The 13,880-nt window shown below is 52.0% G+C and overlaps 1 protein-coding gene across 1 annotated transcript; it reads right to left on the bottom strand.

The window, feature by feature from the left end:
• Nucleotides 1-201: 201 nt before the first annotated feature.
• Nucleotides 202-13,877, bottom strand: GMEB1 (glucocorticoid modulatory element binding protein 1). The gene is made up of 10 exons (XM_063419159.1): nt 13,824-13,877; nt 12,264-12,424; nt 11,267-11,349; nt 10,213-10,337; nt 9,299-9,402; nt 8,729-8,883; nt 5,045-5,173; nt 4,226-4,363; nt 3,136-3,258; nt 202-2,068 (listed from the first exon to the last, which is right to left on the bottom strand). The coding sequence occupies exons 2-10, from the start codon at nt 12,389-12,391 to the stop codon at nt 1,362-1,364; spliced, it is 1,692 nt and encodes a 563-aa protein (XP_063275229.1). The 5' UTR covers nt 12,392-12,424; nt 13,824-13,877; the 3' UTR covers nt 202-1,361.
• Nucleotides 13,878-13,880: the final 3 nt, after the last annotated feature.

Raw genomic sequence — 13,880 nt, 5'->3', positions numbered from 1 at the left:
CTGTCCCTAAGGCAATGGAGGCACTGCCTTTCACCACTCCAATAAAAAAATCTATGGGTGCTTAATTCCATTTTTCCTTTTAATGCAAAAAAATAGCCAAACACATCTTCCTGCCCTCCCCCCACCCTCCCCAGGTGTGTTTCCTTTGCTGTTGTTTTGCTTAGTATTTCCAGCCAAGCAGCTCCCACCCTCCCAGCCCTCCCAAACCTCCGTAGCTCTAAAGCCACCCAGTGCTTTCCCCCTTCCATTTTCCCAGTATGGCAAAGCCCAAATGGATCTCCAACCACTGAAAAAAAAGAAAGAGGAAAAACAGCAGGGTGCACAGTATTTCAGCAACGTGCCAGTTCTAACCCTGCCAAGAGATTATAGGAAGAAAGAAGAAAAAATAATACAAAAATAAAACCACTAAACAAGTAGTGACAAGCACGGAGCAGCCTCAGCACACAGTGTAAACAGAAACTGTCCCAATCCGAAATCCGGCTCTCCCGGAAAGCAACAGCACAACATGCTTTGTACACCCAGAAAGGTCCCTGTGGTGCTGAGCAGCCAAGGGGGAGGATCTGGGTTTGAGCTTGAGTTGATAATTTTTGCCTTATAGAAAAGGCTGAAGTGATCCCAGAGTCTTCAAGCGGCATTTGCAGCACCGAGCCTTGCCAGGCAGGGAAAGGGATGGGGGAAAAGTGCCATGGGAAGAGGAGGGATTGGGATACAGAGACCCTGAGAGAAGGTCTCAGGGCTTTGCAGCTGGGATATCTGGACAAGGGAGAGAGCAAACAAATACAAAAAAATAGAGATATAAAAACAATTTGTGTGGAGGAGGAGAACATGGACAATAAATTAATTGTACTGTTGGCCTCCCCAAAGCAAGAAAAATAATAAAAGATCCCATTTGAGGTGACAGTGAAGAGTCTGACAGAATTCCCTTCCCCAGGGAAAATAAAAATACAAATGAGGTACCTGTTCCACCCCAAATCCGTCACCCCTTCTCACAGCCATATCCACACTCAAGCGTTAATGTCTCTCAAATAAAGTCTCTGGGCCAGGGCAGCCCTGGAGCAGAAGCACCGAGGCATGGCTAGTTCCTCCTGGTTGGGTTGTCCAGCAGAGGTCCAGTCTCTCCTTGACCCTGCCAAAGGTGGTATTGTTCAGTGCTCCATGGAGATGGAACCTTATCCACATCTCACATTTTTCTCCAGCTTTGTTTTAAAAAACAAAATTTTACATATATATATATATCTAATATACAGTACAATGAAAATATCTGTGGTAATAAATGGGGTGGCTGGAAAAGATGCTTAACAAAAAAGCCTGAAATAAAACAAATTCCCAACTCTTCCCCTAACTGATGCTTGCCTTCCCCACTAGTCTTCCAAGACCACAATCTCCACATTATGGACCTGGTGCTGATGGTCTTCCACATCTCCCACCACTTTCTCTTCAGTCCTCAGCTCTGTCTCCAGAATCACAGCTTTGCCCTCTGACTCGTCTGTGTCTGCCTCAGGATCTGGCGCCGGGTCGATCTCTATGATGGTCTGCCCATCGTCCGAGGTGCCCTCCACAGCTTGGATGGTGGAAGTGATGCCAGACTCCATGGCCACCAGTTCCACAGGGTTGACCACGGCCGCCACGTTGGCCAGGGCCCCGCTGTCCTGCATGGCTGCTGAGCTCAGCAGTGCCAGGCTGGAGGACGGGTGCAGGGTGACGGTATCTGAGGAGCTAGTCTTGGAGGATGAAACCACAGTGGCATATCGGAAGAGCTGGGAGCCAGATGGCAAGGTATGCACAGTCACTGGGCTGGAGCCTTGGCTGAGGGTTGCCACTGGGATGTTGCCCACAGAGAACTGTTGTCCAACAGGCGCGATGGCGATGGGGGAGATGACAGTGAACTGAGGCTGCTGGATTGGGGTGGAGGGGCTGAGGATGGTGGCGGAGGCTGGACGCTGCAGACGGGGTCTCTTGGGGGGCTTGGGAGCGCTCATGGGCATCAGCACCACATTCTGGATGGTTTGGGACTTGGCCTTCTGGTCCCTGGCAAGTTTCTTCTGTTCTTCCAGCTGCCGCTCCAGGTCTGCAAAGGGAATGGTTGAGCAACATGTCATGCCAGGTTAAGTAAGAGCTCCTGGGGCTCCAGAACCAACCATCACTCCAAGGTTTGTGATAGGAGGTCACCCAACTACCCAGTGAGCCTGATCTTGGCTTCCCTCTCTAGATCAAATGGCACTGAAGGAAAAGGGTAGGTTCTCCTGCCACCCACATAGACCTGGTTCCAGGTTCCAGCTGACAGCGCCTGCGTAGGACACAGGTAACATTCCATACTGGTTGGCTACTCCTACTGACAAGGAGATGGACATTTCTGTTCCCCCAAGCTAAACCCACCTGCAAGGGAGAGTGGATAAACCCCCCAAGGCAGTCGCAATTGCATCCTGAGGCTTGGCTGAGTCACCTGCCCAGGAGCCAAGCACCTGCACTGGGGACAGCCAGCAGGATGCCTGGGTCAATGAAACATCCCCCTCAACCCTTGTTAGTGGGAACACTGGGACCCAGAAGTAGCACAGTGACCTCATTTATCCAGGGCAGTAGGGTACTAGGACATCTCAGATCCTACAGGACATGGTAAGGAGGGAGACACATCCAGTGAGCAGCTTTGGGGATCCCAGGTCAGTCAGTGGCTTCAGTTCAGGAGAAGCTGAGCAGGACACCCAATAACACCACAAGACAAGCAGATAGCCCTGATAGCCAAAACAAGCAGAAGCTCAGAATCCCATACTCAGAGAGGCTTATTAGCTTGGGTACAGCACAACACTGTCCATGGCTCAGGTGACCATGGCACAGCACTGAGCTGGCAGGTCCTGCCCCTAATCCTGAGGGAATTAATTGGACTCATGCCCACAGCACCCCATCTGCAGCAAAGGGCACAGACTTTGGGCTGTTCAATGTCCCAAGCAACTGCTCTCTGTGAGACAGGGGAGAGAGGAAATTCAACTCAAGCCCTAGGACAGAAAGGGATTGGGATGCACTTGTTTTGGGGCAGCCTGTATTGAACACTAACCCTAATTCACTGGGGTTGTGTGGAAGGAAAGTCATGTCCATTCTCAAGAGTAGCAGCAGGATGTGAACCCTTATTTGGCACTTTACCTGCCAGTGTGTAAAGAAACTGCTCCTCTCCTTGCTCTGTCTGGTTTTTCCTGTTGTCCAGTACCTTCTTGACTGTGTCCATTAAGCCAAATGTATGGGCAACGTTGTTCAGGACTGCAGCATCTCCAGGGAAAGGGTACAGGGATGTTAAGACTTGGGAACTCAAAAGATGGTCCTGTTACACCAAAAATTTTCTACTGCTTTTTAAAACTGTTCTTTCATGAGGGCTAGCTCAAAAAGGAAAACTCAACTCCCTCATCCTTCTGACATCCCAGGATTAAATAATCCCATTCACATGATAAAGCAAATTGGACAGAGCTGTGTCAATCAAGCAGTTCCTAATTGCTGCACATGAAAGTGTAATTTGCAATCACAGAGATACAAAGGAACTCTCCACCTACAAATCATCACCCCATGCTGCTGACAGTGTCATTAACATGCCAAGCTCCACTGAAAGCTGTGCAAAATGTCTATTATAATCCACTGACTTCAATCACTCACAGTCCCCAAAAACTGACACCTACCAGACACAAAGATGCGTCTGCTCAAAGTTAAATTAGAAAATTAAAAAAAAAATATCCTGAGTAAAATGAAGTTTGTGGCTACAAGGATGTTCTCTCAGGAAGAGCACTAACAAGAGGTGTTCACAGGGGCATGTCCCAAACCAGATTAAGGAGCCCCTAAAATAGGTTTTCTGGCACCAGTGAAAGCCAAATGAGAAGTGAGGGGGCAGGACCTGTTTAAGCCTGCAGAGTCACAGAGAAGTGTTTAAGTAACTCCAGTCCAAGTGACTCTGGGAAAGCTTCCATGAGGGCTGGGAGTGTGGACAGTCATCTGATGGTCCCAGCAAGCTGCCACGGTTACTTTGCTCAGGAAACAGGACGGAATGGTGTGTCCTTGTGCTTTGAAGCAAAGGCACTTCACAGCTGGGCAGGCTGAGAACACAGACTGTGCTCCCACAACTCAGCGACTGAGTGGGAACTTGCTCCCCTCCATCCTGACTCACCAGCTTCACATGGTGGAATGGACCCTTAGCACTGGGGTTTTTGGCCTGCAACTGCCCTTTTCAGGCTTCTTCCTCACAACCTACCTGTCATCTGGAAGGGTGACTGACCCAACCGCTGCTGCACACCTCTTAGGACTTCTTCTATCTCCTTCTGAATGTTGCACACCACCTCTTCCATCAGCCCTACATCAGCTATTCCTTTCCAGAACATCAGCGTGTCCTCTGGCACAAAAGAAGAAAAGATGTCAACATGTACAAGCATTTGGCATTTTTCCCACAGGGCAATCAAACCTCTCAGGCAAGTGTATCTTTTCAAGGTGACTACCTTTGCAAGGTAGTTTGACTATTGGGGTGGACAGGATGTGACAAAAATAACTAACCCCAAACCAAGGAAAATGGACTCAGGCAGCAAATCAAGAAAGGTTTTTAAGCAAGTCCATGATTACCAAGGCAACATTTCATATTTTTGCAAGGTGCAGAGCTTAAAATCATCATTTCAGGAAATTCTAGTTAAGCTTCCATACTGATACAACAAGGGAATGCAAGGCAGAGAAACACAGAACATAGAGTCAACAGGGAACAAACATGACTCTGCTCTTGGTTGGTTCCAGCCTGGCTCCAGGCTGGCAGATGTGTTTTCACATCCTTGGAATAAAACAGAAAAGCCCCTCACTGTAACCAGTAACATCTGATCTCCTCAGATCAGCTCATCGATCAGCCATGAGACCAGGGCCAAAGTCCTCCAGTGGTGAGGACCTCCATTGGCAGAAAGCCTGGATCACGCTGGAGATCCAAGGGGCTGGGGGACAGCTTTGTCATTGCTCAAACTTTACTTATTTGCAAGGTTAAGGTTTCCGAAATGTAACAAGGGTAGAAAACACCCAACACGCATCCTGAGCTTACCTGAGATCTCATCTGTGTCCTTTTTCATGCCTTCTTCTGTGGCCACGGTGACAGCAGCTGTCAGAGCTGAGTTCCATTCGATCCCCTCCTCCATGCTCTCCTCTGACAGCGCAATCTGGGTGATGCTCCCTGCCAGAAAGCCCCCATCAGCTCCCCCTGACAGCCTGAATCCCTGCTTTGTTTCCCAACCGCTCAGCCCTCCCCAGGCTCTCTTTCAATCTTTGGGTCAGGTTTGTGCTTGGCTTCTTTCAACCAAACCAGTTAAAAGCAAATGTTGCTGCTTCTCCATGGAACTGTGACTGTGAAAAGCTCTGGGTCTTCTGGAGGGAAAACCATGTGCCTTGCACATTGAAGTCCCAGCTCAAGGGAGCAGAAAGGGATCTGAATAAAGAAGGGAACAAATAACGCTCAGCCCAGCCAGCCTTCTCCCCTTGCGTTATCCACAGGAAGCTCTGCACCCCTAACCCCTCATAAAATGGAGCAGGGTTCCAAGCTACTTTATAGAAGAGAGATGGATCTGATGCAATTCTACGTTTATGAATCAAATTTGGGACTAAACCAATGTGCAGACACTGTAAATTGGTTATGGTGCTGTTATGGGTTAACACAGTTTGGTTTTTAGTTAAAGAATACGGACTATTGCCCTGTCAGGATCTTAGATTTTTTTAAAAAAAGACAAGAACCTATCAAGGGCCAGTTCTTGACTATTGGCATGTGGTTTGACCACTGAGAAAACAGGATGTGACTTTTGGTCATACCCATATAAAACTGAGCCCTCTCTCTTGTTTGAGTCCTCTCTCTTTCCTGGTGAGCCACCAGGTAACACCGTGGGCAGCAGTGTGGCCCGGCTTAGGCCCGCTCCACCTTGGGCAGCTGGGCCGGGCCCGGCTGGGTCTCTGGGAGCCGCTGCCACGGGGAACGGCCCGGCCGGCTGAGCCCCTCTTCTCCCCGGCTGCCGTGGGGAACGGCCCGGCCGGCTGAGCCCCTCTTCTCCCCGGCTGCCATGGGGAGCGGCCCAGCCAGCTGAGCCCCTCTTCTCCCCGGCTGCCGTGGGGAACGGCCCGGCCGGCTGAGCCCCTCTTCTCCCCGGCTGCCGTGGGGAACGGCCCGGCCGGCTGAGCCCCTCTTCTCCCCGGCTGCCATGGGGAGCGGCCCAGCCAGCTGAGCCCCTCTTCTCCCCGGCTGCCGTAGGGAACGGCCCGGCCGGCTGAGCCCCTCTTCTCCCCGGCTGCCATGGGGAGCGGCCCAGCCAGCTGAGCCCCTCTTCTCCCCGGCTGCCGTGGGGAACGGCCCGGCCGGCTGAGCCCCTCTTCTCCCCGGCTGCCGTGGGGAACGGCCCGGCCGGCTGAGCCCCTCTTCTCCCCGGCTGCCGTGGGGAACGGCCCGGCCGGCTGAGCCCCTCTTCTCCCCGGCTGCCGTGGGGAACGGCCCGGCCGGCTGAGCCCCTCTTCTCCCCGGCTGCCGTGGGGAACGGCCCGGCCGGCTGAGCCCCTCTTCTCCCCGGCTGCCGTGGGGAACGGCCCGGCCGGCTGAGCCCCTCTTCTCCCCGGCTGCCGTGGGGAACGGCCCGGCCGGCTGAGCCCCTCTTCTCCCCGGCTGCCGTGGGGAACGGCCCGGCCGGCTGAGCCCCTCTTCTCCCCGGCTGCCGTGGGGAACGGCCCGGCCGGCTGAGCCCCTCTTCTCCCCGGCTGCCGTGGGGAACGGCCCGGCCGGCTGAGCCCCTCTTCTCCCCGGCTGCCGTGGGGAACGGCAAGGCCGGCTGAGCCCCTCTTCTCCCCGGCTGCCGTGGGGAACGGCCCGGCCGGCTGAGCCCCTCTTCTCCCCGGCTGCCGTGGGGAACGGCCCGGCCGGCTGAGCCCCTCTTCTCCCCGGCTGCCGTGGGACAAACAGGGAGCTCTGGTTCGGCAGGGCTGGCCTCATGCTGGAGGCCACAGCAGAGAGGCCAGGCCATGGCCAGGTCTGAGAGCAGCTGGCAGCGAGGAAGGGAAACTTGCACACTCTAATGGCAGCCCCGAGCTGAGCTGTCTGATCGAGGGGTGGAAAAGAAGGCATCCACCAGCCTCCTCTACCGGCATGACTATAAGATCTTTGCAGCTGCCGCCCGGCAAGACCACATGAGCACCTCAGGCCTGGGCAAGTTTTAACTCTTTCCTGCCAGCAAATGGACCTCGTACTGGCCCTTCCCGAAAATGAGAACAGACAAAGTGATTGAACTATAAAGAAACACAGCATGAAACAGAAGTCGGTGAAGAGTGAGTGAAAAGACTACTTGAAACAAAGGAGGAGGAGTGGCCTAATTTGGCTAGACATCTCTAATAAACCATGGATAATGGACTATTTTTCCTGTAATACATGAATGCTGTTAGGGGGGATGTAAAGCTCTAGTTAAAAGTGATATGAAGCTCTGCTCCTAAAGAAAAGGAGATTTTTAGTTTTTGAGATGAAGATGATTCTGGAAATAGAAGAAAATCTTCGTTTTACACTAGAAGAGGCATCCTTAAACAGTACCCCTAATAAGCAGATATGGACCACATGCAGTGTTGGGAAAGCTGCATTTGGGAAGGACCTTACAAAGGCAGGTTTCTGGGCGGCTGTCTTTGTGAGAGATGAGAAACACAAGACAACTTTTATGTTGTCAGTGGAGAAATTCCATAGACGTTTCTAACAGAGACTCCTTTCCTAAAAGAACTGATGAAAGATTATTCTTGAGTGGTGAAACTGACTGAAAATTACAAGTTTTTTCTCTTTATGTTGTATGTGAGAAAGTAAACCATAAGAGGGGAGGAGGGGAGTGCCTTGAAAGCTTTCATTTTAATTTTTTTCTTTCCCTCTTTTTTTAGTGTGTGTTAATAAATCTATTTTTATCTTTAAGTTGAGCCTGTTTTGCCTTTTCCCCTAATCTTATTTTCACAATAAGAAAATATTTAAACCACTACACTAAATTTAACAAGCAAAATTGAGCTAACGTAAAATCTCTACACAATTTGGTGTTTCTGCCTGGTTTAAATTTAAAACCATTACAGGTGTCTTCCAAGAGATTCTCCTTAGCCTGTGGACAACTCTGCCATGTAACCCACCAAGGGGCTCAGAGAAATGTAACCCACTCAGTTTGACAATGTGGTACAATTGGGAAGAGTCTTCTCCCTTAACCTCAGCAAAGAGATCCGTTTCTGCTCTGGAGCACAGGATCGCTGAGAACTTGCAGTTGGAATGACAGTCAAATCCTGTCCAGCCACCACATCCTGTTCATGGATGTTCTGACGGGGGACAGTATTTCTAAATTCACTCCTGGGACCAACCCATGCCTTTATAACAGATTCCCAAATGGAAAATATATCAGAAAATGCTGTGCAAGCTTTTACAGGTGTTTGCTCATGCAATGATCCCAGAACAAGAATCCCTGCAAGGCACTCAATCCTTCTGGCTGTGAAGCCTGCCTCTCTGGAAAGCAACTGCCTGATGCCAGCTGTTTTCCAGCCCACCCAGTCGTGCAGAACAGAGCTCTCTGACAGATGCTGCCAAGACTTCTCCAAACAGACACAAGAAGCATTTTCCTTCCCAGAAACCAGAGCAATCTCCTAGTGGGACTGCCCTGATGTGCCCAGGCAGTAGATATAAAGTGTGTGTAGGAGGGAGAGGAGGATCAGAGGGAAGTTTCCATGGCATTGGTAACTGGTTTCCTACCGTCAGCTGAGGTTGGAGTCTGCACTACGCTCTGCTGCCCTGGCACTGGTGCTCTGGCGCTGCTGATCAGGAGATCAAACTTGGTGCTTCGACAAGTGTTGGTACAAACTTTGTCATGTTGGTAGAAATCAATCTGCCCTGAATCCATCATCTTCCTGTGTAGGGAGTGGGGATAGAATCAGGCTCAGCTCAAATCTCAGCCTAAAGACAAAACAGAGTATTCCACCCAGGAATGCTATGGCCATGGGAAAGAAAGAGAAAGGGAGATCCCTGGGCCACTCTGCACCCAAAAAATCTCCTGCAAGGCTTTCAAATGGCAAACACAAGAAATCCCCAGCTTCACATACAAGATTTCAGTCCTGTTCCACCCCAGGTTCCTCAGGTGATACCACTTCTGTCCAGGGTGAGGGATCCTGACCCGCACATCATGGGGTCAGGTTCTCTGCAGGCTGCTGGCCGGGTACTGTCGGCCTCCAAGAGGCCTCCTGGGGACTGCAAAGCAGACAAAATGCCTGCTGGGGGACCTGCAGCTGCAGGGGTGGAGCCCTGAAGCTGGACAGGGTTAAATACCTTAGCATGATTCCTCCAAGGCGAATGGCTCTCTTCCAGTCCTTCAAGGTGGACTTTCCAGCCAGGTGAACAAAGTGCTTTGGGCTAATCAGTTGGTCATTGAACTGGCAACAAGACAAGCAAAGGCTCAGCAAACAGAGTAATATCATTTGGGAGGATTGGGACATCCAACACAGCTCATTTGAGCTCCCACTTCCACCCAGAGAGAGGAGCTGCTTCTCAGATCCCTCCCAGCTTTAATCCCCTGGGCAGAGCAATGCTCATAGTTCCAGGAAGCATGTCTGTAGGGATGATCTGCCAACCATAGTATTCACAGCCCTAACCAAGAACAGCCCTGAAGGCTTTATATGAACCAAATCATCTCCTATGAACATGTACAGTAATTTTGGAGATCATTACAGGAGGTTTCTGTTACTTCCAGTGGCCCAGCAGCATCCAGCTGACACAGGTATTCCCGTGGGCATCTGTTCTGTCTTGCTCCAATGATTTGAGTAGTTCCTGCTGAAGGGCAGGAGCACAAGGGGCTTGGCTGTCACTCTGCCATGCTCTCAGGTGGGAAAAAGTAACACCAAGATTTCAATTCTCCATGCAACCTGCTTGCCAAGGAAGTGACAGGAGTGGAGTACCAGGACACAGAGGAAAAGGGAGGGGGCAAAGCTCTGCTAGATCTCAACACACATCTCCTGCCTGCCTTCAGTCCCTCCTCAAGGGCTAATACAACTGAAATATGAAGTGGGTGATATCCTTCTCTCCTTAATCCCCTCTTTTCATGCTTCTCCCCATCAAAATCAACTTTACCACCAACAATCCAAGGACTCAGTTAGGATGAAACACGAAAGCTAAGGAATTCCTGTGAAGGCCAACAGGCACACCTGAAGAGCAGAAAATGAATCCACTGGGAGTTTCTCCCTTACCTTCACACACTTGACATTAATTCCTGGACAGACAAACTTCTTCCAGAGAAGGATGGCTTTGCTCTCCCCACAGGTGATGGGATAGGCAATCTCGATTTCCTCACTCGTTTCGAGGGTGCTGGGGTCTGAGGGAGGAATGGCTCAAAATGAAACTTTCCACCCAAGAGGCACCAATCCCACAAGGTGGAAGCTGGAAGCTCATAGGTTGTGAGACCTGCACTTGGGAAACCAAAAAAAAGGGCAGATCCCAGTTCAGGATCCATCCTCTCCATCTTTTCAGAGTTAGTTCAGACTAACTCTTAATAGCAACTGGCATCTGCTTTTTGGTATAACAATGCTCCAAATGAAGCTCATGTATAAGGAAACATGAAATCAGAAATCCAACACATCTATAAGAGGGGAGGTGTCAATGAGAACAGTCTTAGTGGCAACAAAATGGTTTAAAATTTGAAGCACAGATATCTCTCTGATTCTTGCAGCTCTGGTATCTCTTTAGCAAGGATGTCAGATATTTACTGATACTATATTCTCTTCATGTGCAGAGTTTCTGTTAATCCTACCAAAAGACCCATACCCACACAGGAAGATATCTAGTCAAGATCTAGTGACAGCACGTGGTTTTTCCACACACTGCTCAGCATAGCAGAGAGCATTTGGGACCAACCTGCTCAGTTCTTACACATCCAATCCAAACCATCAGACAGTTGGTTCAGCAAAGACCTCCCAACCAGTGCCTGATGCTTCAGCCACCATGTCCTCATCACTATCATTCCTGCTGCCAGTGTCTGCAAACCAGGACTAAAGTGACATCCTGGCTCCCCTGGACCCCATGGGAGCCCTTACCATTCATTGCAGGAGAGCCAGGGTCTCACTTCCAGGACTTTGAGACCAAGCAGTAACAGCAGACTCTTATTCAAGAGTATGCCCAGCCCCTGTACCCACATCCATGCCTGGGAATCTGCATCTGCAGGGGCAGAGCCAGAAGGAAGCCTAGCAAACTGGAGATATCAGCCTTGCACAGGAGGGGATTCATCCACGCCAAGTGGGAACTCACCAATCCCTTCTTCCAGCTTGTGGATGGTGTGAGTTTCCACGGCCACCACAGCAGTGCTGGCCTCAGAGCCCTCTTGGTAAATCCTGTGATGAAAGTGGCCATCCGTAAACAAATTACATAAATCATAGGAAACTAGAATTCACAGCACAGGGTTAAAAAATTCAGTAAAGTTCTTTTTGCTGGTCCTCAAGGGACATTAATTTTGTGTGATGCAGTTTCTTTCAATCACCAGGAATTCTTTGACAAACGCTAATAAAACAACAAAACACTAGTTTCAGTCCCAAGGGCTGACATACACAGAGGCATTCCCAGTGCTGTCATCCCACCCTCCACTCTGCCAGTGCCACTGAGACAGCTCTGCAGGCTTCCCTGTGCCTTTTCCTCTGCTTTATGTCACCCTCAACAGCAGGACGCAGAGCCCAGTATCCCAGGATTTCCCTTCCAGCCCTGTGTGACACTGCAGGACAGATGACCACAAAGGGAAGTCACTGCCAGACACACAGCCACCCTGCCCTGCAAGTATTATCAAACTAGTGCCAGGTTTTTTCCATCCTGATTGATCCAGAGTGAAGATGAAGCCATGCTCTATAGCAGCTGCCAGGGAGCTACAAAATTCCCTCCACATCCCAGGTCTACTTTATTTTAGAAGAAGATTATTTTAGGCAAGAGCTGGCACAGAGGCACATGAAGATCTGAACACAGAGACCTCTGCATCCAGCAGCTGCAGTGTGGCAAAAACCAGCCCTGGGACCGGAGAAAGAAGAGAAAGATTGGGACAGCACAGCTCCCATGATCTGGGAGCATTGCACCAACACAATCTTGCAGGACAATTTCAGCCCTTGGGAGGCCCTGTGACAGCCACACACATAAAAGATTTAATCTGTTGTATTTTCTCCCTCCTTTGCATGGCACAAAACTGACACAAACATGGAAAACACAGTGACACTCTGTCCCCATCCCACCTCACACCTCCCAGTACCAGTACCATCCTACTCACCCTTGTTGCACCGGCTGGAGCTGCAAGATCACTTGGGTTTTGGTATCCTCCGGGTTCTCCCCTTCATTCCCGTCACTTGGTACAACCACCACATCACCCACAGGGACGCTCACCTCCGCATTCGCCATCTCTCACATGAACCTGGCGAGGTTTTCTCCTCCCTGTGGATCACAAGAGCAGGGAACAGACCCCAGGGGTAGATCTCCCCAGTGTCATCCCACTCATAACTTGCCAGCAGCTCTCTCCAGCTCTGAACCCCTCAACCTGGCACCAAGGAACAAACCCACATTCGGTGGGCTTTGGCAAGAATGTGTTTCCAACACAGAGATTCTCCCGCTGGCCCTGACTGGCAGTGCTTCCAGCCACCACTGCAATGCTCTGGTCCACCACCCCCAGCATGCTCTGATCCCTCACTACCAGGAACATGCATGTGGATGATCCTTTCCAGTAGAAGCTTGTGTCAAGGTGTGGTGTTAACTTCAGGAGGACCTGACAGGGGGTCCTGGAGAAGCTGCATTCCATGGGGATGTGCCCATGGTTGTGCATGAGGCACAGAGGTGATTTTGTTACAGTGTGGGGCTGGAGGTCATGCCTGCAAGCCTGGGGTCTACAAGCTGCTGGGAAATCCAGTCTCTGAATCGTGGAATGGTTTGGCTGAGAAGGAACCTGAAAGCTCATCTCGTCCACCCCCTGCTATGGGCAGGGACACCTTCCACTCGACCAGGTTGCTCCAAGCCCCATCCCACCTGGCCTTGGACACTTCCAGGGATCCTGGGGCAGCCACAGCTTCTCTAGCAACCTATGCCAGGGCCTCACCACTCTAACAGGGAACAATTTCTTCTCAATATCTCATCTAAACCTCAGAGATTTCAGGTCAGGATCTCCTGGTGGGTGACAGGGGGCTCGGTATGCCCTGGCTGGGATACACCAGGACAATCCTGGGGAGCTGCTGGCACAGGGGCCACGCGCCCAACCAGGCGTGGGACTCCTGCGAGTCCCCGCACCTCATCCCGCTGCCTGGAACAGACAGACCCGCACGGGACCCCTGGAGAGACGGCGGGGCTTCTCCAAGGTATCTGGAGAATATCTGGGGGGGGGGGCGGAGGTCAACAGGACATGGACAAATCGCGGCGGCGATCGCGCCGAGGTCTTAAGCAAGGAAGAGGGGGCTACACAGGGGAACCCCCCGGCCCCCCCGGGGTCTTCGGGCTGCGGTTCCGGACCCGCCGCCTCCCCCGCGCCGGGGTCGAGAGGTCACGTGAGAGGGGACCCACGGGGCCACCCCGCGGCGCGCACGGCGGTGAAGGGGCGTGGCCTGCCCGAGGATGGGGCGTGGCCTCACCCCCCCCTCCCCACGGCGGTGGCTACCCCCCGCACCCCCCCTCCCCCCCTTCCCGAGCGGCGCGCGCGCGACGCCCGCCCTCGCGGCAGCGGCGGCGGCACGTACGGCGACCCCTCCCTCCCCTCTCGGCGGGGCCAGGCCCCCTCCCGCCCCGCCCCGCCCCTTCGCGGCTCATGACCCCTCGCGGCCCCTGTAGCGCGGCGCCGACTGGGTCTTACCGTCGGCGAGCGGCCGAGATCGGGGGCTGTGGGACGGGGGAACGGGGGGATGGGGGG

Source organism: Prinia subflava, chromosome 24, assembly GCF_021018805.1.
Source record: "Prinia subflava isolate CZ2003 ecotype Zambia chromosome 24, Cam_Psub_1.2, whole genome shotgun sequence".
NCBI lineage: Eukaryota > Metazoa > Chordata > Aves > Passeriformes > Cisticolidae > Prinia > Prinia subflava.
The sequence above is the reverse complement of the archived record's forward strand: the minus strand, read 5'-3'. Positions and strand labels throughout refer to the sequence as shown.